The sequence below is a fragment of the Piliocolobus tephrosceles genome, chromosome X (assembly GCF_002776525.5).
Source record: "Piliocolobus tephrosceles isolate RC106 chromosome X, ASM277652v3, whole genome shotgun sequence".
Taxonomy (NCBI): domain Eukaryota; kingdom Metazoa; phylum Chordata; class Mammalia; order Primates; family Cercopithecidae; genus Piliocolobus; species Piliocolobus tephrosceles.
In genome coordinates, this window is record NC_045455.1 from 38790183 (window position 1) to 38811893 (window position 21711).

Genomic DNA, 21711 nt, shown 5'->3' on the forward strand with positions numbered 1-21711 from the left:
AAGCAATTTGTCCATTTCATCTAAGTTTCTGGATTTATTGGCATAAGTTGTTCATAATATAACCTTATGTCCTTTTAATATCTGTAGAACCTGTAGTGATGTCTCTTGGTGATTTGTGTCTTCATTCTTTTTTTCTGAAATAGTTTCACTAAAGATTCATCCGTTTGATCTCTTCAGAGAACTAACTTTTTGTTTCATTGATTTTCCTCTGTTTTTGCTTTTTTAAATTATTTCAGCTCACATCTTTATTTTTTACCCTGTGTTTGCCTTGTACTCATTTGTTCATCTTTTTCTGACTCCTTAATGTCCAAGATTAGATCACAGACTCCAAGACCTTTGTTTTCTCATCTAAGTATTTAATGCTATTATTTTCTTCTAAGCACTATGTTAGCTGCATTTCACAAATTTGGGGTATTCTGTTTTTATTTTCATTCAATTCACAATGTTTTCTTATTCCCATTTTGATTTTTTTTTTTTTTTTTTTTTTGGTTTTTGTTTTTTTTTGAGACAGAGTCTTGCTCTGTTGCCTAGGCTGGAGTGCAGTGGCGAGCTTGGCTCACTGCAAGCTCCACCTCTGGGGTTCATGCCATTCTCCTGCCCCAGCCTCCCCAGTAGCTGGGAGTATAGGCGCCCGCCACTGCGCCCAGCTAATTTTTTGTATTTTTTTGTATTTTTTTTAGTAGAGACGGGGTTTCACCACGTCAGCCAGGATGGTCTTGATCTCCTGACCTCGTGATCTGCCCGCCTCGGCCTCCCGAAGTGCTGGGATTACAGGCGTGAGCCACTGCACCCGGCCCCATTTTGATTTCTTCTTTGACCCTTGGGTAATTTAGAAGTACCTTGTTTAATTCCCAAATATTTGGGAATTTTCCTGTTAGCTTTCTATATTATTAATTTCTGGTTCAGTTTCATTGTGGTCAAACTATATACTTCATATAATTTCAGTCCTTTTAAAATTGTTAAGATTTGGATTCTGGCCTATAATATAGTCTGTTTTAGTGAATGTCCATGTGCACTTCAAAAGAATGTGAACTCCGCTGTTGTTCTTTGAGGGGTTCTATAAATATCAGTTAGTTCAAGCTGATCAATAGTGTTCAAGTCTTTAAGAGCCTTAATATTCAAGTCTTTAAGAGCCTTACTGGTTTTTGGTTTTTTGCTTATTTACTTGTTCTATTCAGTACTGAAAGAAGAGTTTTGAAGTATCCAGCTAACTGGATTTGTTTATTTGAAATTCGTTCTACCTGGTAGCTGATCTCAACATTCTGATGGACTCCAAAAAAAAGTTTTGGTTTTGTAGACGATCAGCTTTTTCCTCATTGTTAGGGCGAAAGGGACATTCTCTTGTGGCTCTCTATCCTAAGAAATGTAAAACCAAGCATCATTTTTGATTCTTAAACAAAAGAGTTTCTTCAGTTTCCTTACCTGTAAAGTAGGCAGAATATTACAGTTTACCTTCTGGGGTTGTTGTGAAGATTAAATAAGATTTTGTGTGTGTGTGTATATGTGTGCACGCGTGTGTGCATGTATGTATATATATACACACATATCTGTCACTTAGAAGAATAGCGTGCACTATAATAATAATAATAAGCCTATAAAATTTTAGTCTTTATTTTTTTCCTTATGATACATTTCTTTGATGACTGGTAGTGTTCCAATAGCTTAATTTAAGACCACCATCATCACAGAGGTTTGTTAGGACACTTTCCTTTTAAATAAATGTTATTTTCCTGGATTGTTCTTCAAACAATTAAATGTGGGATGTGAACTAATAATGTTTATAATTTAGAAATAGGTTTAATCAAAGCAACTCAAATTGACTACATTAAAGAAATTTGTGAAAAGATAATATACTTCTCTGGATTTCTTAAGTTCTGAAATTTTGTTCTTTTTATGGTCACTTTGGCCAATAGTGATTTCTTCAAACTTTATCCTTTGTCTTAGCATTATAAGCCTCAATTTAAAATAAATTTGCTTTAAAAATATATACACGAAATTATTTCTCAAGATACTTTGAAATGTCAAATATACAAATTTTGTTTAAAGAGACCGCTTCATTCTTTCTTTTTCTTCTTTTTCTATGTAAAGGCAACATCAGATGCTGACCTGAAAGAACATATGGTTGGAATCATATTTAGCAGGAGTAAGCTGACTAACTTACAAAAACAGGTTGGTTAATAGCTATTTCATTGTCTTCATTAGTTGTTTTTTTTGTTTGTTTTTTTGTTTTTTTTTTGTGTGTGTGTGTGTGTGTGTGTGTGTGTGTGTGTGTATTTGTTTGTTTGTTGGGTATAAAGCAGGGATGTCCAATCTTTTGGCTTCCCTGGCCCACATTTGAAGAAAAAGAATTGTCTTAGGCTACACATAAAATACACTAACACTAACAATAACTGATGAACTTAAAAAAAAATGTGCAAGAAAAAAAACTCTCCTAATACTTTAATAAAGTTTACGAATTTGTGTTGGGCCACATTCAAAGCCATCCTGGGCCACATGCAGTCCTCCGGCTGCAGGTTGGATGAGCTTGGTATAAAGTATTTTGAAAAATTTATGAAGGCTTTTTTATGCTCACCCTTTTATAGGTCCTGCAGAATGTGCCTGCCATTTTTTAGAGAGGAATGAGTATTTTGGCATACCTTCATCATTTTAAAGATTTTGATTGTGAAAACTTGCTTACCTTGCTGCTGTTTGTTATGGGTAGATTTTTTTATTTGGTGTCAAATACCCAGTTATACCAGATTTGATTGGCATTTCCCATATTTCTTTTCCCCCATTCTTTTGTGTGTTGGCTGAGCACTTGACAGTGTTAACTATACCAGTGTTAATATTGTTAAATATAACCAGGTGAGGAAATAGCACTATATTATTCATATAATGGGGTGCTCATAACATAAAAATATCACTTCAAAAGTCAAAGTATAGATTTTAAATTAACCTATTATTCTAACTTTTTTGAGATGGCGTCTCGCTTTGTCGCCTAGGCTGGAGTGCAGTGGCGCGATCTCGGCTCACTGTAAGCTCCACCTCCTGGGTTCACACCATTCTCCTGCCTCAGCCTCCCAAGTAGCTGGGACTACAGATGCCCACCACAACGCCCGGCTAATTTTTTTGTATTTTTGGTAGAGACGGGGTTTCACCGTGTTAGGATGGTCTCAATCTCCTGACCTCGTGATCCACCCACCTTGGCCTCCCAAAGTGTTGGGATTATAGGGGTGAGCCACGGCGCCCAGCCCTATTCTAACTTTCTACACTATTATTCTTTTCAATAAATTACAACATGAATTTACTAGCAGTGTTTCATTTAATCTTAGATGCTTTCAGTTGTAAAATGTCATGTATAATTTCAGTATTGTGAATCTTATCAGCTATAAAGCACCTTATGAACATAATGGTAAACCATGAGAAAAAGTGTCTTTGATGATAAAATTAATGATTGGTTTTTGATATGCTAAACTGCAAGCATAGGCATTAATAACTTGCATATAATTAGTTTACACATAGTAGTTGATTTAAATATTTCCAGTTTTATTGTGGCTCCCCTAGCTTTACCTGTTTTTCAGATGAGTTAAGAGAATGACATATGATGGAGAATTAACTGGGAGAATAGTATTAAAATTGGGTATCAATTTACTTTCTTGTCTTATTCTTTTGTTTGCTTGTTTTGCTAGGAGTAGTAAATCAAACTTATATTTTTACATGTTCTATGTTAACTTTAAATAGGTGTGTGCTCATATTGTCCAAGCTATTCGCATGGAAGCTACCAGAGTCCGTGAAGAATGGGAACATGCTATATCAAGCAAAGAAAATGCCAATTCTCAGCCAAATGATGAAGATGCCTCCTCTGATGCCTACTGCTTTGAGCTGCTCTCTATGGTTTTAGCACTGAGTGGCTCTAACGTTGGCCGGCAGTATCTGGCTCAACAGCTAACTCTGCTTCAGGATCTCTTCTCGCTGCTTCACACAGCCTCTCCTAGAGTCCAGAGACAGGTGACTGATCACACCGCAGCCTTGCCATTGCTTTTGTTACTTGACCATTGTTAAAAGTTGCAATGCAAAGATAATTATCTAAGGACCCTAAATATAGATTTTTATTTTGTAGTTTATTTTGTTTGGGGCCTGTATTTTACTCCCCCCCCCTTTTTTTTTTTTTTAACTGTTTATTATGAGAGTATAGAATACTAAAATATGTTCCATTTTTAATGTGTTGTGATAAAAGAGTATTCTGGCTACTGATTACCATATTACCATGAAATATATAATGTCATTTAGCCCTAACCAGAAAGAAAAGGTATTTTTTTTTTCTTGCTGCCTTGGGTTAGTAATTACCACTACTATTACTATTTGAATATTATGTATATCATATTTCCTTCCTTCACAAAATGTAAGATAGTGTTTAAATCATATTTCTTTTCTTAAAGATTTTGAAGTTACAGAATGGTAGTTAGGTACATTAAAAAATGAAGCCTGGGACAGTGTGCAGTGACTTATGCCTGTAATCCCAGCACTGAGAGGATCCCTTGAGCCTGGGAGTTCAAGGCTGCAGTGAGCTGTGGTCACTCCACTGCACTCCAACCTGGGCAACAAAGCAAGAGGCTGTCTTAAAAAAAAAAAAAGAAAGAATGAAAAAGAAAAGAAAAGCTTAAAATATCAGTCTTTACATGGAATTCTCTCATTTTATTTTTCTTACCAGGTAACCTCTTTACTAAGAAGAGTTTTGCCTGAAGTAACCCCTAATCGTCTGGCCAGCATCATAGGAGTGAAATCCCTCCCCCCAGCAGATATCAGTGATATCATTCACTCAACAGAGAAAGGAGACTGGAATAAGCTGGGTATCTTGGACATGTTTCTAGGATGCATTGCCAAAGCACTCACTGTACAGCTAAAAGCCAAAGGAACCACCATCACAGGAACAGCTGGTACCACTGTGGGCAAAGGAGTTACAACAGTTACTCTTCCAATGATTTTCAATTCCAGGTTAGTTATTGCCTCTATTTTAGTACCAAAACAGAATAGAGTGAGCTACTGTTCAGATATTTAAGACATAATTTCAAATTTTACCTTGTTAGGTTACTCACCAAATAAAATCCATAAACAACTGGCTCATATATAAGAAGAATGTCATGTATATAATAAAAGTGTCATTTACAATTAGTGGGGAATAGAAAGTAAGCTGAATATGTGATGTCAGAATATTTGGATATCCATGTTAAAAAAATTCTAGATACCCACCTCTCATCATACACAAAATTAAACTTCAGTTTTAGGTAATTTGTTTTTTGCCACAATAAAAAGAAGTAAACATAGGGGAATAAAGTAAAGTTCAGGTCAATTAAAGCTTTATGTACATTTCTTTTTAAAACTGTACTAGGACAAATTATAGAAAAATATTTTTGTAATCTTCAATTTGGTAAGACCTTCTTAAACAAAACACAGAACCCAAAGTCATATAGGAAGATATTTATAGATTTGACTATATAAAAATGAAAATTACTTGATAGGTGATAATATTTAAATGTTTTAAAATATAAGCAACTAACTTAGAAAAATATTTAAACCTATATAATAGACAATGATTTATTAGCATAATATAGGAGAATGACTACAAATCAATTTTAAAAAGGCAAACAACTGATAAGAATAATAAATGACAAAAACAGTCAGTTCACAGAAAAAAACTTATAAATGCCAGTAAACAAATGAGGACACCTCGCTACTAATCAGATAAATGTAGATTAAAATAATTGCAAAGTGTCTTTGATGCTTTGGCAACATTATGAGGAAATAGGCATTTTCATCTCATATAAATTGCTGCAGCCTTTTTGGATATCTGTTTAATAATATCTATAGTTTAAACATGCATATCTTTTGACCTACCAATTCTACCTCTAAAACTTTCATACATTTGCACCAAGATATATATGCAAGGATGTTCTGTAATTGTGTGTAACAGTAGAGAATTAGAGACATCTGGAACAGTGCTACTTGTGGAGTCAATCCATGACAATATGCAGACAACATCAGAATGTTAATCATTGTATCACTTCTTTCCTGTAGTCTTGCTAGGAAAAAAGTCAGCTGAACTAAATAGTAGTGTGCTTAGTGATATAGTGAATTTATATTCTGGCACAAGCTCCACATTATCCGCATATGCACTAGAAATAAGTCGTGTGTGGTCCCTGGACTGTACTTCTAAAAGATGCACACAGAAATAATGTGCAAACAGAGAAATACTTGGAAACTCCACTTGCTTTAACTGCTGTCTTGGGATTTGGGGTGATGGTTTAATGAATTTTCTTTTTAAATGTTTTAATTGATTGTCACTTAAAAATCTAAAATGCTGCATTCTGAAATAACATTTTTATCTTTTTCATTTGTTAGTGCTACTGATAATGTATTGGCTTTATAAATGCTAATTTTTCTTGTAGTTATCTCCGACGAGGGGAAAGTCATTGGTGGATGAAGGGCTCAACCCCTACCCAGATCTCCGAGATCATCATTAAACTTATCAAGGATATGGCAGCAGTAAGTTCCCATTCTTCTGACTGTTTTGGCAGGGAAGTGCAGCAGGAATCTGACTGATAGAACAGCTTACTCTACTGAATTGATAGGAGATGTAGATTAGTGTAACTTTACTTAAAGACTATTTTTAGTATGTTAATTATCATGCTGTTTGGCTTTTCAGTGAGTGACAAATTTGTCATTTATGTAAACCATGTTCATTTCCAATTTTCCAGTTAATTTGTGTGAGAATTGTTACCTGACTTTAAAATCTAGTAAAATAAAATATGCCCTTTCAGACCCTAAGAAAGAACTTGATTCCAAAAACCTAAAGGAAAAAAGGGAGAAGAGAGCTCTCGGAAGTGGAAGTTTCTCATTCTCCTCAGTCTTCATGGTTTTTAAACTCTTTATTCTTCTTTATTAATGTCCTATGCCCTCTGTCTTAAGATGGTGGCTTCCAAAGGAGATCTGGGAGTGTGGAGGTCAGGGAGTTACTTTACAGCATGCCTGGCTCTGATTAGTTGCTCCTTGACATTTTCCACACATTCTATTGTATTTCTAGGAGACCAGCCTGAGAAGGCCAAGATAGTGTGGAATGTAGAGTCAGAAGGAACAGAAGGCAGCTTGGACAAGGAGGGGGAATTGAACCGCCCCTTAAATCATGTGGATATAAGAAGTGGGAGGATTTTCTGGGGGAAAAATGAAATTCTATCACTTTTCCCAATAGCATGGACATTTTCTCACCCTCTGTGGCAAGCAGACTTTCTCAGGGTGTTCATTGGATTAAAATATTTAGGAGTAATATTTAGGAACACCTAAATTATATGACAGCTAAATGTTTGTTCATTACAAATCAAGGTAGCAAATAAAGGTAGTTGTAGTTTGAACCTGTTTATATTTTAGGTTCCAGTAATACTCATCTAAAGCAGTTAGCTTCACTGTGTAAATTTTATGCTCAAACATAGATAACCTTAGTATTTCTGTTACATTTTTATAAGATGTGAGAGGAATTACCCTTGACTTTCCAGGAAAAGAGTATTGAGCACTTTATTATTTATTTATTTATTTTTAAATATCAAAATGATGATTAGAAGTTGAATTTTGCATAGGATCGCAAAGAAATTTTAGTTCAAAAGTCTGTGCCCGTGATCTAAAATTCCATGGTCTCACTAAAAACAAATACTTGCTTTTGATAGGAGATGTTATTTAAGAAAAAAGAATTTACTATGGTAATATATTTCTGGTTACTTATTAAAATATTCTGTTCTGCTCAACAGGGTCATCTGTCAGAAGCTTGGTCCCGAGTGACAAAAAATGCTATTGCAGAAACCATCATTGCCTTGACCAAGATGGAAGAAGAATTTAGGTCTCCAGTGAGATGTATTGCAACAACTAGAGTAGGTTTTGCTTTATTTTGTTTTGTTTTAAATTTGGTCTGTGTCATTGCATGTTCTTTTTCAGTAATAGATTTAAACAAATTTTAATCACTAAGTCAATGTAATTATTTTTTGACCAAAGACTGTATTTATTGAAAAAGTATAAAGAGGTTTTATATTATGAACTAGTCATTACTTCTCACTGTTATGTGTTCTGTGTCACTTGTTTTTGTTATTGTTTAGGAAGCCAACGATACACTGGTTAGAAAAGGTTAATTGCATTATACAATTTTGTATAATGTATACTGTTATACAAACAATATTGTTTGTGTGTTGTCTTTCTAATGATCTGTTTACTGTAGTTTACCACAGTAAGTTTTGTGTCGGCATTATGCTGTGATAGACCAAAGGTCCTTTGGAGACGAGACCCCTGCCTGTGCCTGGTTGTTCTAATGTAGAGCCTTATAACTTACTTAGAGGGTTTATAGGTCTTACTTCTAAAAAGCAAGAAGTGTTTGTCCAGGGCAGGGTCAGGTTGGAAATCTCTGAGGAAATGAGATTGCATTCTTCAGATGAAGAATTTATAGTAAGTTTTAACCTACTAGATTTCATGTCCCATATGCCTCCAGAAAAGATTTGAGATTTTCTTGAAGCAGGGCAGTCTGATAACATTAGGAAGAAGTGAATGCTAGTAAAAATTGCTTATGTTAATCCTCAGAAATCTGAAAAAGAAGATAAACTGTATATCCCTAGGGCAAAAAGAGTCAATTTATGCCATCTTACTATTAAATCTGTGACACCTGAAGCAGGTATTTTTGACAGTAATCCTTTCCCACCACTCATGTATTGCTTTCTTTCAGTCTGCATTCCCCTTCCTCCTTGCATGCATTATTTGTCTTTTTCTATTTTTCTGTCCCTATTTTAACATCTCTTGCTCTCTGTATCCAATGACACATGTGCTTCTTAGAGTTGAGCTAGTTAAGTCATTTTCTATTCTTCATTAATGAGGGGATATATCATTCTATATAAAACTGAAGCTTACCCTTTAAACCTCAGAAATTTTTAATAATTTCTGAGAACAGTTGTCTTTTCTTTTTTTTTTTTTTTTTTTTTGAGACGGAGTTTTGCTCTTGATGCCCAGGCTGGAGTGAAATAGTGCGATCTTGGCTCATTGCAACTTCCACCTCCCAGGTACAAGCGATTCTCCTGTCTCAGCCACCCAAGTAGCTTGGATTACAGGCATGTGCCACCACACCCGGCTAATTTTTTTTGTATTTGGTAGAGACGGGGTTTCATCATGTTAGTCAGGCTGGTTGCAAACTCCTGACCTCAGGTGATCCACCCACCTTGGCCTGCCAAAGTGCTGGGATTATAGGCATGAGCCACTGTGCCCAGCCATATTTTTGAGAATGTTTTCTAAAGCTTGTTAGATGTTTATGTATTTCTGACAAAGTGCACTGAGTATAGTATTAGGCCTTCTGAGGCAACAAAGACTTCTGAGTTCTGAGGAACTTTTATTATCTAGAAGGATTGAATGTGTACCTGATACTCATGGGACTGTACACAATTTAGCAGTTGCTGTATCACCTTCTTTGGCATTTAATGCTTCAGTCAGATGAGACTAAATGGAAAAATATGCAGAAGGCATTAGTACAGTAAATATTAAATATGCCAATTCATTTATTCATATGTTGTTTACATAGTAGACCAATAAAGGATAATTTTATTTGTCAGAAGACAGGGGGGTTCATCAGAGAAAAGTCACTTGTTCAATAGATATCTGAGTGCCTTCTGTATGCATGGCACATAGGACAGTGATCGTGTATACCTGCTACCACATCAGGAAAACTTGAGTGCCACTGAGTATCTATGTGTTTCAAAATCAACCAGCATTTATTGAGCTGTTGTGATGTGTCACAGTCAGCATTTCATAAGTCTTTCCTGAAAATTCAGTAGTGTAACAGCTTTCCCTTTCAACAGCTCTGGCTTGCTCTCGCATCCCTGTGTGTTCTTGATCAGGACCACGTAGATCGTCTCTCCTCGGGGAGATGGATGGGAAAGGATGGACAACAAAAACAAATGGTGAGATCAGAATTTTTGTAAAAATGTATCTTGCTTTCCTTTACAGTAAGCTTTAGCTTGGCTTAAAAACAAACAAACAAACAAAAAACACATCAATGTACACAGTTAGTGGATCTCTTGAAAGATTGTGTCCCTTTGGCCAAGTTCATCTCACAAGTCTATTTCACTGAGAATCCCGTCTTCATAGTATATAGAAACTTCAGGGGCTTTTAGGTGTATAAAAGAGCTTTCTTCTTCTTCTCTGAGTCGTGTTTGCATCATATCAAAATTTATTTTTAGAGTCTGATTCAGTGGCTAGATATTTTCCTAAAATGTAGTCAGTCTTATAGTAGGAAGGAAATAAAGCAGTAACACAGGCAACATGACACACCACCTGTTCACATATATACTTAAGTAGGTTTGATGGGTATCTTTAAGTTCACTAGAAGGGAAAACTTTCTGTAGGCCCCTTCACCATTTTCTTATTAATGTTCAAGTTTCAAAAATAAACAGTTTATTCCTTTGGCATACAGAATGTTTGGATACATAATGGGGCAGACATTTCTTAAGTCTCTAAGTAACAAAGTATACCTGTTCATTGTATTAATCATTGAACCTGCGAAGTGCATTAATCATTGAATTTGGAGTTTTGAGAGATAATTTTTATAGTTAGGTACATTTGCAATAATTTCTATCTAATATTTAGATTCTAAATTCTTAATAGACTTCAGAATAACCGTTTATTTTTGTAAATAAATTACATTCAATTTGTCTGAGAGTCTGGGACTTTCTTGTTAATCTAATGTAACATGTGGAAATGTCTTATTTTAGCCTATGTGTGATAACCATGATGATGGTGAAACAGCAGCAATCATTTTATGCAATGTCTGTGGAAATTTATGTACAGACTGTGACCGATTCCTTCACCTTCATCGAAGAACCAAAACTCATCAAAGACAGGTGAAGATTTTTGTCTCTGGAGCATAAAATATGTTCAGTGAATTTTGAAATAAATGTGTGAAAAAGGCTTGGTGTTGTAGGGGGAGAAAGTGGACTTTGGAATCAAAGACCTTGGTTGAGTTCACAGCTGTCTCACTTACCATCTGTCAATAGCAAGTTGTTTTATGTTTAGAAATACTGAATTTCTCCATTTATAAAAAAGGGACTGCTGTGAAGATTAAAGAGAAGATTGGAAATATTCAAAACTTCTTAGGGTGCTTAAATGAAAATCATTATTATTATTGAATAATTAAATTTTATACTCCCCCTTTCAGTGTGATAAATAAGCATATTTTTCCCTGTTCTTTAATGAAATAATAGGTCTTCAAAGAAGAAGAAGAAGCTATAAAGGTTGACCTTCATGAAGGTTGTGGTAGAACCAAATTGTTCTGGTTGATGGCACTAGCAGATTCTAAAACAATGAAGGCAATGGTGGAATTCCGAGAACACACAGGTAAAAGGTTTAAAGATGGAGCCATGCCTTTAAAACCCACAAAAAAGATTAAACCATGCTGACTGATTATAACTAAACTGTGAATAATTTTGAGTGGTATTCTGATGTTTAATTATGACATCATTGTTCACTGTCTACGTTATTATATTTACTAAATATATAGAGTGTTCTATGGTGGAGAGAGCATTAGACCAAAAGTCAAAAAATCTGATTTGCCACTAACTAGCTGTGTGGCCTTGAGCACGTCACTTAACCTCTCTGGAACTCATTGACTTCATTTATAAAGTGAGAGGGTCACAACTAATGGGGCTCCATAGATAAAATACATTTCTATTGATAATTCCCTTCTAGTTCTGCTAGTTGTTCCCCCAAAATAAAAATTGCTGTACTAGTTGATCACTAAGATCTCTATTTATTATAAGGTTGTATGATTTTATGATATTTTTAGAGATTTTTGTAGACCTAATGCTCTGAAGGTTTTGTGAATGGTACTGTTTCCATTGATAGCAATAAAGTAATTAACAAAAATGAATAAACATTAAACAAAAAGTAACTTATGTATGTTAAATGTATTTTTATCTCTAAAACATAACTTTCATTTTGCTGTTTTTCTAAAGTAAATCTTGTATATTCCTAGTTCAAAGTTATGTTGAATCTTAAAAATTCTCAGTCTTCAGCACATCTGCAGTCTGTCATTTGACTGACACAAACTTCCAATGTTGGAGTTAGGTGTAAATCTGAATCAATTGAATTCTAGGGTGACTTTTCATGCTGCAAGAGCATGACCTACTTTTCTTATAGCTGATTTCTTCCTTCTATAATCTGTCAGTGCTATATATTACATTAATAAATATTCTAATGTCTAACCATCCTTGTAGTCATAATATAAACTATCCTTTTTAAATAGATTTTTCTGTAAATATTGCTGAATTCAATAATTGATATTAATTATAGTTAGATTTTTATATCTGCGTTTAAAAATCAGCTTGATCAGTAATTTTCAAATCTTCACATTCTTTTTCTTATTGCTCTGTTCTTGTTTTATGGATTCTGTTTCTTCTTTAAGTATTTCAAACATATTTAAATTCCTTTTCAAATTGCAGAGTTCCTGAGGTAGGAATTCTGTTTTTCAAGTTTCATACTCTGATGATAGGCTTTATACTATGCCTTATAATTTTGTTATATAAAGATACTTAAAGATTTCCCTAACTTCTGTGTAGTTTTATTTAATTTTTGTTTTTTTTTTTTTTTTTTTTAATGGTATTGTGCATTTGGAGTCAGGGGCTTGTCACATCTTCTCAGTCTGGTAATTTGACTAGAAGTCTAGTCTGTTTCTTTCACTGAAAAAAATGTTAGTCAAGAATGTATTTGGCTTCAGATAGGTCTTTAATTTCTTTTTTGTGTGTGTCATTATTTACTTTATAATTAGGACAACTTAGAAACCTTCCATTCTAAAACTGTCAGGCTGATTTACCAAGGATAGCAACTGATACAAACCTAGTTTGCTTTTTAAAATTTAGTTCTGTGAAAATATGTAGAAAACATATCCATCAGAAGGATTTTTATTTTTCTGCTTGAACCTAGGCAAACCCACCACAAGTAGCTCAGAAGCATGTCGCTTCTGTGGTTCCAGGAGTGGAACAGAGTTATCTGCTGTTGGCAGTGTTTGTTCTGATGCAGATTGCCAGGTGAGTATATAGTGACACAGGCTATCCCATTGAGCAATGGTCCATGTTCCCCTGTGACACCTTTACTTCATATAGATAAGAGTTATAGCTCAGCGTCACTTCAACGTCCTAAATGAATGTATTACCTATGTGAAGCGTCAAATGCATTGCCAAAGTTGGAGAATGGGTCAAATAAAGCTCTCAAGCCCAAACCACACTCTTTTTATGTGTTTCTCAGTTACCATGATCATATGTATTTAATGTCTACTTTTGTATTAGAAACAATTAAAAATTTATGAACTGTATTTCCTTTATCCCTTACACACATTATTCACTTATTTCCTTAAAATACATTTTCGACATCTAAGAGTTCTTTAGTCCTGAACATATATAAACATATTCTATGTTGTCCAAATGTTTTTGGTTTCTCAATTCATTTAATAAGAATGTGGATATGCTCAGAGAGTGAGAGGTGCCTTTTTAAAAAAAACAAAAAACAAAAACACGTTTCGGTGATGCAGGGAGTGGTGACTGGGAAATTATACATTGGGGAGCGTTTTTTTTTTTTTTTTTGAGACAGAGTCTGGCTCTGTCGCCCAGGCTGCAGTACAGTGGCGTGATCTCAGCTCACTGCAACCCCGCCTCCCAGGTTCAAGTGATTCTCCTGCTTCAGCCTCCTGAGTAGCTGGGATTACAGGCGCACACCACCACGCCCAGTTAATTTTTGTTTTTTTAGTAGAGACGGGGTTTCACCATGTTGGTCAGGCTGGTCTCAAACTGCTGACCTTGTGATCTGCCCACCTCAGCCTCACAAAGTGCTGGGATTACAGGTGTAAGCCACAACTCCCAGCCAGGAACTTTTTGCTTCATATCTGTGCATGATAACAAAGATGAAATTATAATTCACTTATCAACATTCCCTTTATAGAGAGTGGCATTTTTTAAAAATCACATCAAAAAAACAGACTTTGTTAATTTATATTCAAACAAAGATTAGAAATAACTTTACTTTGTTGTTACTTGGCCTGCATAGATACTTCCTGTGGGAAATAATCTGTGGAAATTTATATAATAAGGAACATTACCAGAATGTGTGCCTTTTTAAATACTTGTGTAACATTGTAATTCATCTTTAACAGGAATATGCCAAGATAGCCTGTAGTAAGACGCATCCTTGTGGCCATCCATGCGGGGGTGTTAAAAACGAAGAGCACTGTCTGCCCTGTCTACACGGCTGTGACAAAAGTGCCACAAGCCTGAAGCAAGACGCCGATGACATGTGTATGATATGTTTCACCGAAGCACTGTCAGCAGCACCAGCCATTCAGGTTGCCTCAGCTTTTAAAGTATTGAATGTATCCAGACATTAACATGGGGAATATATTTGTCAAATAAACAGTTGATTGAGGCCAGGCACGGTGGCTCACGCCTGTAATCTCAGCACTTTGGGAGGCCAAGGCGGGCAGATCACAAGGTCAGGAGATCGAGACTATCCTGGCTAACACAGTGAAACCCCCTCTCTACTAAAAATACAAAAAAAAAAAAAAACTAACTGGGCATGGTGGCGGGCGCCTGTAGTCCCAGCTACTTGAGAGGCTGAGGCAGGAGAATGGCATGAACCTGGGAGATGGAGCTTGCAGTGAGCCAAGATCATGCCACTGCACTCCAGCCAGGGCAACACAACCAGACTCAGTCTCAAAAAAAAAAAAAAAAAAAAAAGCAGATGATTGAAATTTTTTTTTATATCGCTAGGCAGAAGTGTTCTTTAAATCTATGCATCTACCAGGCTAATGAGGAGCAAATTCTGCCTCTTTATGCTGTGCTTCCTATGTTGCATGCTCAGCGTTAATTTGTGAATTTGTGTGAGCCTCTATAATCAACAGAATGTATAAAATGTTCGGGGGGGGGGGGGATTATTAGATTATCCCCCAATAGCTAAGGCTCTTCTTAATTTCCAAAATCCAGAATAGTATTTTTACAACATTATATAATTGATCTATACATAATGATAAATACTTTTATACATATATAAGTTACTGTGCACTCAATAAGTTTTTTTAACTTTTACCCGTTGCTTATATTTTCAGTTCTCATGATTCCAAGATAATAATAGTCTCCAAAACAAAATCATAAATCAGTAATTTCTTCTTCTTTCTGTGAGATACAAAATTGAATAATTTTACTTTTTTCCTAACTTGGCTTACTTTATGTAGGTGGCATTAATATATGAATGGTAAAAAAGTAGGAGAAGCCGAAGGCCTAGTTAATAGTGTCCCAATTTACTATAATGAAATTTAGTAAATAATAATGTCCCAATTTCAGTGTCCCATTGAATTTTCATTATAGTAAATTTCTTGATTTTTCTCTTACCTTCTTTAAGTAGTGCCTTGCATTAAATAATCTCCCAGTCACTCAACTGTTGATCATTATTATATTTGCTTATGTCCTTTTCTTTTCTTTTCTTTTCTTTATTTAAGCTGGATTGTAGTCACGTATTCCACTTACAGTGCTGTCGGCGAGTTTTAGAAAATCGATGGCTTGGCCCAAGGATAACATTTGGATTTATATCTTGTCCCATTTGTAAGGTATGGAAAGAATCTGAAATCATGTACTTTCTTTTTCTTTTGTTCTTTCTTTTCACCTTTCAAAATAAACATACGTCACCATTTCTTGGTTTCCTCTCCAGTTTACGTTTTACACACCAGTCACTAGCAATTTCTTCCATTCTCATTCATGTGGAATGAGAGAGAGAGAAACAGAGAGAGAATATAATCTCTCTGTTATAATGCATCTCAAAACAGTAATTGTCCACTTAAAACTGATTACACTCTGTTAAACATATTACATGGAAAAGTTCATTTAAACATCGTGATGCATTAAGGGGCATGTATCTCTACTCTCAGACCACCAGAGAGGTCAGTTGACATAACATGACAACGACTACTAAAAATTTTGAATGATCCTCTGGTGTTTGTAGAAACTGATACCTGCCGTTAAAGAGTGAAATTGGAACCCTCAGTACCACTAGAACAGATTCTTTTAGAGCTTAGTTAAAACAAGGAGAAAGTTCTTGGCATTTTGACACGTTTCTGCAAAGGTAGTCAGCAAGTAGGAAGTTGTTTTGGCAAGCTAATAATGATTAACAAAAAGCTCTTTTTAAAGAGTGTGGCAGTATTTTCCCTATTAATTCCTCTTTCCTTTTTGTTCTATTAAGCTGTTCCTATTTTCTTATCTTCATATTTGCAAACTAATATGAAGGGTATAATATGGAAAGACTTAGTACAATCATTGTCTAGATAGACTGAGAAATAATCAAAAAGATTGTAGTATTTTGCTCTCCCCTATTGTATGTTGCCACAAATATTAATAGATACATGAAGGTTTTATAGCACCTACTACCTGTTCACTTCTGTCACCTGGCGTTCTGCCTTCCCCTCAAGGAAGCATTAGACACACACACACACACACACACACACACACACACACACACGCACACAGAGAGAGACAGTGTGTCTTATTTGTGGCAGCAAGGTAACTTTATTTCCACAATAGCTAGGGCAACAGGAGATATATTTCAGACTCAGGAAATATAAAGCTAATAAAATGGAATTTTCGTGCTCTGTGTCCCGTTTGCCCCATTTTCCCTGCTCTTGGGAAAATATAGGCTTCTAAAGACTTAACAGGATGTTTTTCAAATGACATTTTATTTAGAATATGTGTGCTCTGTGGTTATCTTCTAGCACAATGCTTGGCACTTAGGTGCATAGTAAGTGTTCGTTGAGTTGATTGATAAATGATTCTTCTAAAGAATGTTCATTTTTTATTGCAGAACAAAATTAATCACATAGTACTAAAAGACCTACTTGATCCAATAAAAGAACTCTATGAGGATGTCAGAAGAAAAGCCTTAATGAGATTGGAATATGAAGGTCTGCATAAGAGTGAAGCTATCACAACTCCTGGTGTGAGGTTTTATAATGACCCAGCTGGCTATGCAATGAATCGATACGCATATTATGTCTGCTACAAATGCAGAAAGGTATGCTATAAATTATACTGAGAAGTTTTAAAAACTAGAGCTTACCTATATGATTAAGAATTCAAATTGTACAGTGATACCTAATTATTCCATCTTAAGCCTGAAGTTAAAAATAAGATAGCTCGGTACAGTGTTTCCCAATGTTTCCAGTAAAACTTGTTTACTTAACTTGTTTGGAGATTCTTTATTTAACCTGAACAAACTTTTGGAGACATACAGTATTTCTGTATACAAGCCACTTCCCATCAGTAATAACCTGTTTGCCCAGGGCAATTCCTTCTCTAATAAACTTTTCTCACTTGACTCTGCTAACCATTCCTTCCTTAAAACTCTTAATTCCTTGGCTTCCAGGACAACACTCTCTTTTTCTGTCCTCCTTCCTTCCTGGTCAATTATCTTTAACTACTTCTTTTTTTTTTTTTAACCTACCCCTTACATATTTGTTTTCCTAGAGCTCCATTCTTGCCTACTTAATAAATACTTCTTACCTTGAGTGACCTCTTTTACATCTATACCTTCACCTACCACATATACCTCTATGACCTTCCAAAATTTTTGAGATTTAGTTACAAATATCCAACTGCGTACCAGACATTTAGATCTTTCACACATATTTCAGAGTTCACATGTCAGGTATTATATTCATCAGTCTTGGCCGGGCACAGTGGCTCACACCTGTAATCCCAGCACTTTGGGAGGCCAAGGTAGGTGGATTTCTTGAGCTCAGGAGTTTGAGACCACCCAGGGCAAGATGGCAAAACCCCATCTCTACAAAAACTACAAAATTTAGACAGGTAGGTTGGCATGTACCTGCAGTCTCAGCTACTTGGGGGACTGAGGCAGGGGAATCGCTTGAGTCCAGGGGGTTGAGGCTGCAGTGAGCTGTGTTCATGCCACTGCAGTCCAGCCTGGGTGATATAGTGAGACCCTGTCTCAAAAAAAAAAAAAAAATGTCTTTACCAGTCTCTGATCTTTATTGACAAAATCCTATCAATTCTGTCTCCAGAGCTCTCTTGAGTCCTTTTTTCTTTCCATTACATCTCCAGCAGACCTAATCATTTTCCTTGGTAATTACAGTAGCCTTATTCCTGAGCTTGTGTGTAGAACCGTAATTCCTCCATTGCATCCCTTACACTGCTGCTAATTAATACTTCTAGATCTGAAATCTAATTGTATCATTCTTCTACTTATAATACTGTAGCCCAGTCTCCCTCTCCAGTCTCATCTCCGAAGATGCTATCGTTTGCTGTACATTTGCTACAACATACCAAATAACTTGCATTTCCCAGACTCAGCCCTGTCTGCTCACCCACTGACACCCCCCTGCCATTGCACAGTCTGTTGCTGTTCAAAGGATGCTCTTCTCTACCTCCACCTGCAAATTTTACTCTGACCTGGCTCCCCCAGCCCCATACACACATGCTGTCGTGCAGAGCCTAATCTGTCTTGTCATACCTCAGCCTTCAGCTCAGGTTTCACCTCCTCTGTAACATGCCTCCATCTCACTTCCATCAACACCACCACATAATTTTGGTATCTTGCAGGCGTCTAGCATAGTACTGCCTATTCTGCATTATGACTACTGGACTACTTATCTCTCTGCCCCACTTGATAAGTTCCTTGAGTAGCATAGTACCGCCTATTATTCTGCATCATGACTACTGGACCACTTATCACTCTGCACCACTTGATAAGTTCCTTGAGGACAAAGACTATGTTTTTTCATTTTTCCATCTCTAGTACTTGGCACTTATTAGATACAGAGTTAAGTGGAGAGTGAATAAACTACATGAGAAAGATGCATAGTCCCCCAGTGTAGCAAAAAGAAAATACAGGATGAATGGATGTCTAAGTAGCGAGATGATAGCCAGAAAGGCAGATAGATACATGCACACACCCAATAGTGTACATTTATGAAACTTGTATTGTTACAAATAACAAAATAATATTTCTGTGTGTTTCATGTACTAAACATTATAAATGAATATTGTGCTATTTCAGGGTATCAATCAAATGTTTAGGAAGCCAAGCAGAGGATATAGAAAAGTGAAACAGCTGGAGTAAGCAGTCCCCAAGACAAACCAAAATACTTCCAGGGTTAGGTTTAGCTGGTGAACGACCGTTTATAACCTCTGCATCAGTGGATCCTGTCTTTGAACCTATTTTTCTAGTATAGGTAATAGATTTATATTGACTCAGTTTGTTTATTCCCAATCCGGACATAGCTTTTTGACTATGAGACATGATGTGCATGCAAATTGTCCCAGTTCCTTGGTGTCACTTATTCCCTGCCCAGGGCAAAATACAGATAAATCACCCATCATGATATTTTTATTTATTCATGATAATTTTATTTATTCAAATTCTATTCAATTCTCTGTATTGGAAATTGTTGAGTTCCTGCCTATTGCATAACTTTATAACTATGAGCAGTATTCTGAAAAGAATTACCAAATTTACCTTTTTTTTTTTTTGAGATGGGGTCTCACGTTTTACCCAGGCTGGAGTGCAGTGGCATGATCTCAGCTCACTGCAGCCTCCACCTCCTGGGCTCAAACAAGCCCTCCACCTGTGCCTCCTGAGTAGCCGGGACCACAGGTCCACGCCACCACACCTGGCTAATTTGTTTGCTTGTTTGTATTTTTGATAGAGATGGGTTTTGCCATGTTGCCCAGGCTGGTCTTGAACTCCTGAGCTCAAGGAATCTGCCTGCCTCACCCTCCCAAAGTGCTGGGATTACAGGTGCGAGCCACCGCGCCCAGCCTGCCTTTCCTGCTTAAAAAGTGTGTGATCACAAGATGCTTAAAAATACTTTTTTCTTTCCCATTAGCCTTGGAATTACGATTCTATACTAATTACTTTTGCATATTTTGTTCTACAGTATTATAAATTGAGAATTGCTAAGCATATTTATTAAAACAGTAGAAGGGAATATATATTTTAATATTTCAAAATGAGAAAAATTTCTCAAACTTGACCCTGAAAAAAGCATACCTTTTACTACTTAATATTCTGTTGATATTTATTTGGAATATTATGCTTTTTTGTCATTTTGTTTTAATAGGACAATGTGTCTCCCTACTTTAAGCGTGAATCCATTTGAGAATCGAAAACGCTTTAGGCCAGGCATGGTGGCTCATGCCAATAATCCCAGCATTTTGGGAGGCCACGGCAGGAGGATCACCTGAGCCCAGGAATTTGAGACCAGCCTAGGCAGCATAGGGAGACCCTGTCTCTACAGATAATTAAACAATTAGCCAGGCATGGTGGTGTGCATCTATGATCCTAGCTACTCGGGAGGCTGAGTTGGGCGGATCACCTGAGCCCAAGAGGTTGAAGCTATAGGGAGCCATGATTGTGCCACTGTGCTCCAGCCTGGGCAACAGAGTGAGACCCCATCTCAAAGAAACAGAGAGAGAGGAGGAAGGGGAGGAATGGAAGGAGGGAAGGAAGGAGGGGAAGAAAGAAAAAGAAGAAATAGCTTTATTTTTTACCCTGATCCACCCTACATACAGTCAGCAATACGGGCATGCACTTGGCATTTCAAAGGATGGTCTAGTAGATAATAGTATTTTCTAAAACCCCTTGATCTTTCACTGTGCCCATACTGTATCTCCCATGCCAGAGTTTTATTTTTTCCTGCTGTAATCTAGATGTGTTTTCTCCGTAGGCGTATTTTGGTGGTGAAGCTCGCTGTGATGCTGAGGCTGGACAGGGAGATGATTATGATCCCAGAGAGCTCATTTGTGGTGCCTGTTCTGATGTTTCCAGGGCTCAGGTAGGCAAGACATTTTATTAGAAACAACAGTTTAGAAATGTTAAATAATATTTTTTTTAAACAATAATATGGTGGGAATGTAAATCAGGCTTTTCTCCTCAGTATTTTCTGATATTTGTTCAGTGTTGTATAATTTTTCACATTATTTCATATATATTATTTCCTTTGGGTAATTATTTTATAATTTTGTCTTCCATGAAATGATCACCATAGTTAAACAATGTAATAAATTTACTTATTTTCTTAGTTTCTTAAACCTGCAGTGAAACTTTTAGGTTTTCCCATCCTTAGTGAAATATTCGCAGTATATCTGTGAAATTATGAGAGAGGTTAGTTTCATTAATTTTCAGTTTGACAGGCCATAAAACATTCCTAAAGAAATTAAGTAGCTTGCTTATTAAATCAGATAGATTATGATGGAAATGGGATTAGAACCTGGATCTTTGTCCAGACCTTTTGGGCAGAGCCACATATTTATTTGTTAGTTTTCAAACGTGTATCATCAGTTTTTCAGTCAATTTTTAGAGTTATGTATGCCCTCAAAATATGAATTAAGGAGCTATCTATGTATATGCCTATCTTAAGTGTGATTGAAACAGTCTCACTATGATCTTGTGTCTGTCTCTTCTCTTTTGCTATATAGATGTGTCCCAAACATGGCACAGACTTTTTGGAATATAAATGTCGCTACTGCTGTTCAGTGGCTGTCTTTTTCTGTTTTGGAACAACACATTTTTGTAATGCTTGTCATGATGATTTTCAAAGAATGACTAGCATTCCTAAGGAAGAACTACCACACTGTCCTGCAGGTATGCTTTCAATATTTTAAAATCACGATT

General features: G+C 36.1%; 1 protein-coding gene across 16 annotated transcripts in view; it reads left to right on the plus strand.

Moving 5' to 3' along the window:
- Positions 1-21711, plus strand: part of MYCBP2 (MYC binding protein 2) — a 282822-nt gene that overhangs the window by 254505 nt on the left and 6606 nt on the right. For all 16 annotated transcript variants that reach the window (XM_023186011.3, XM_026446684.2, XM_026446688.2 and 13 more), the window contains 14 exons: positions 2089-2169; positions 3721-3987; positions 4691-4974; positions 6426-6522; positions 7776-7895; positions 9855-9956; positions 10767-10895; positions 11256-11388; positions 12973-13076; positions 14195-14383; positions 15533-15640; positions 16885-17094; positions 20765-20872; positions 21516-21681. In XM_023186011.3, the coding sequence (XP_023041779.2) occupies positions 2089-2169; positions 3721-3987; positions 4691-4974; positions 6426-6522; positions 7776-7895; positions 9855-9956; positions 10767-10895; positions 11256-11388; positions 12973-13076; positions 14195-14383; positions 15533-15640; positions 16885-17094; positions 20765-20872; positions 21516-21681 (2098 nt within the window). The remainder of the gene's footprint in view (positions 1-2088; positions 2170-3720; positions 3988-4690; positions 4975-6425; positions 6523-7775; positions 7896-9854; positions 9957-10766; positions 10896-11255; positions 11389-12972; positions 13077-14194; positions 14384-15532; positions 15641-16884; positions 17095-20764; positions 20873-21515; positions 21682-21711) is intronic.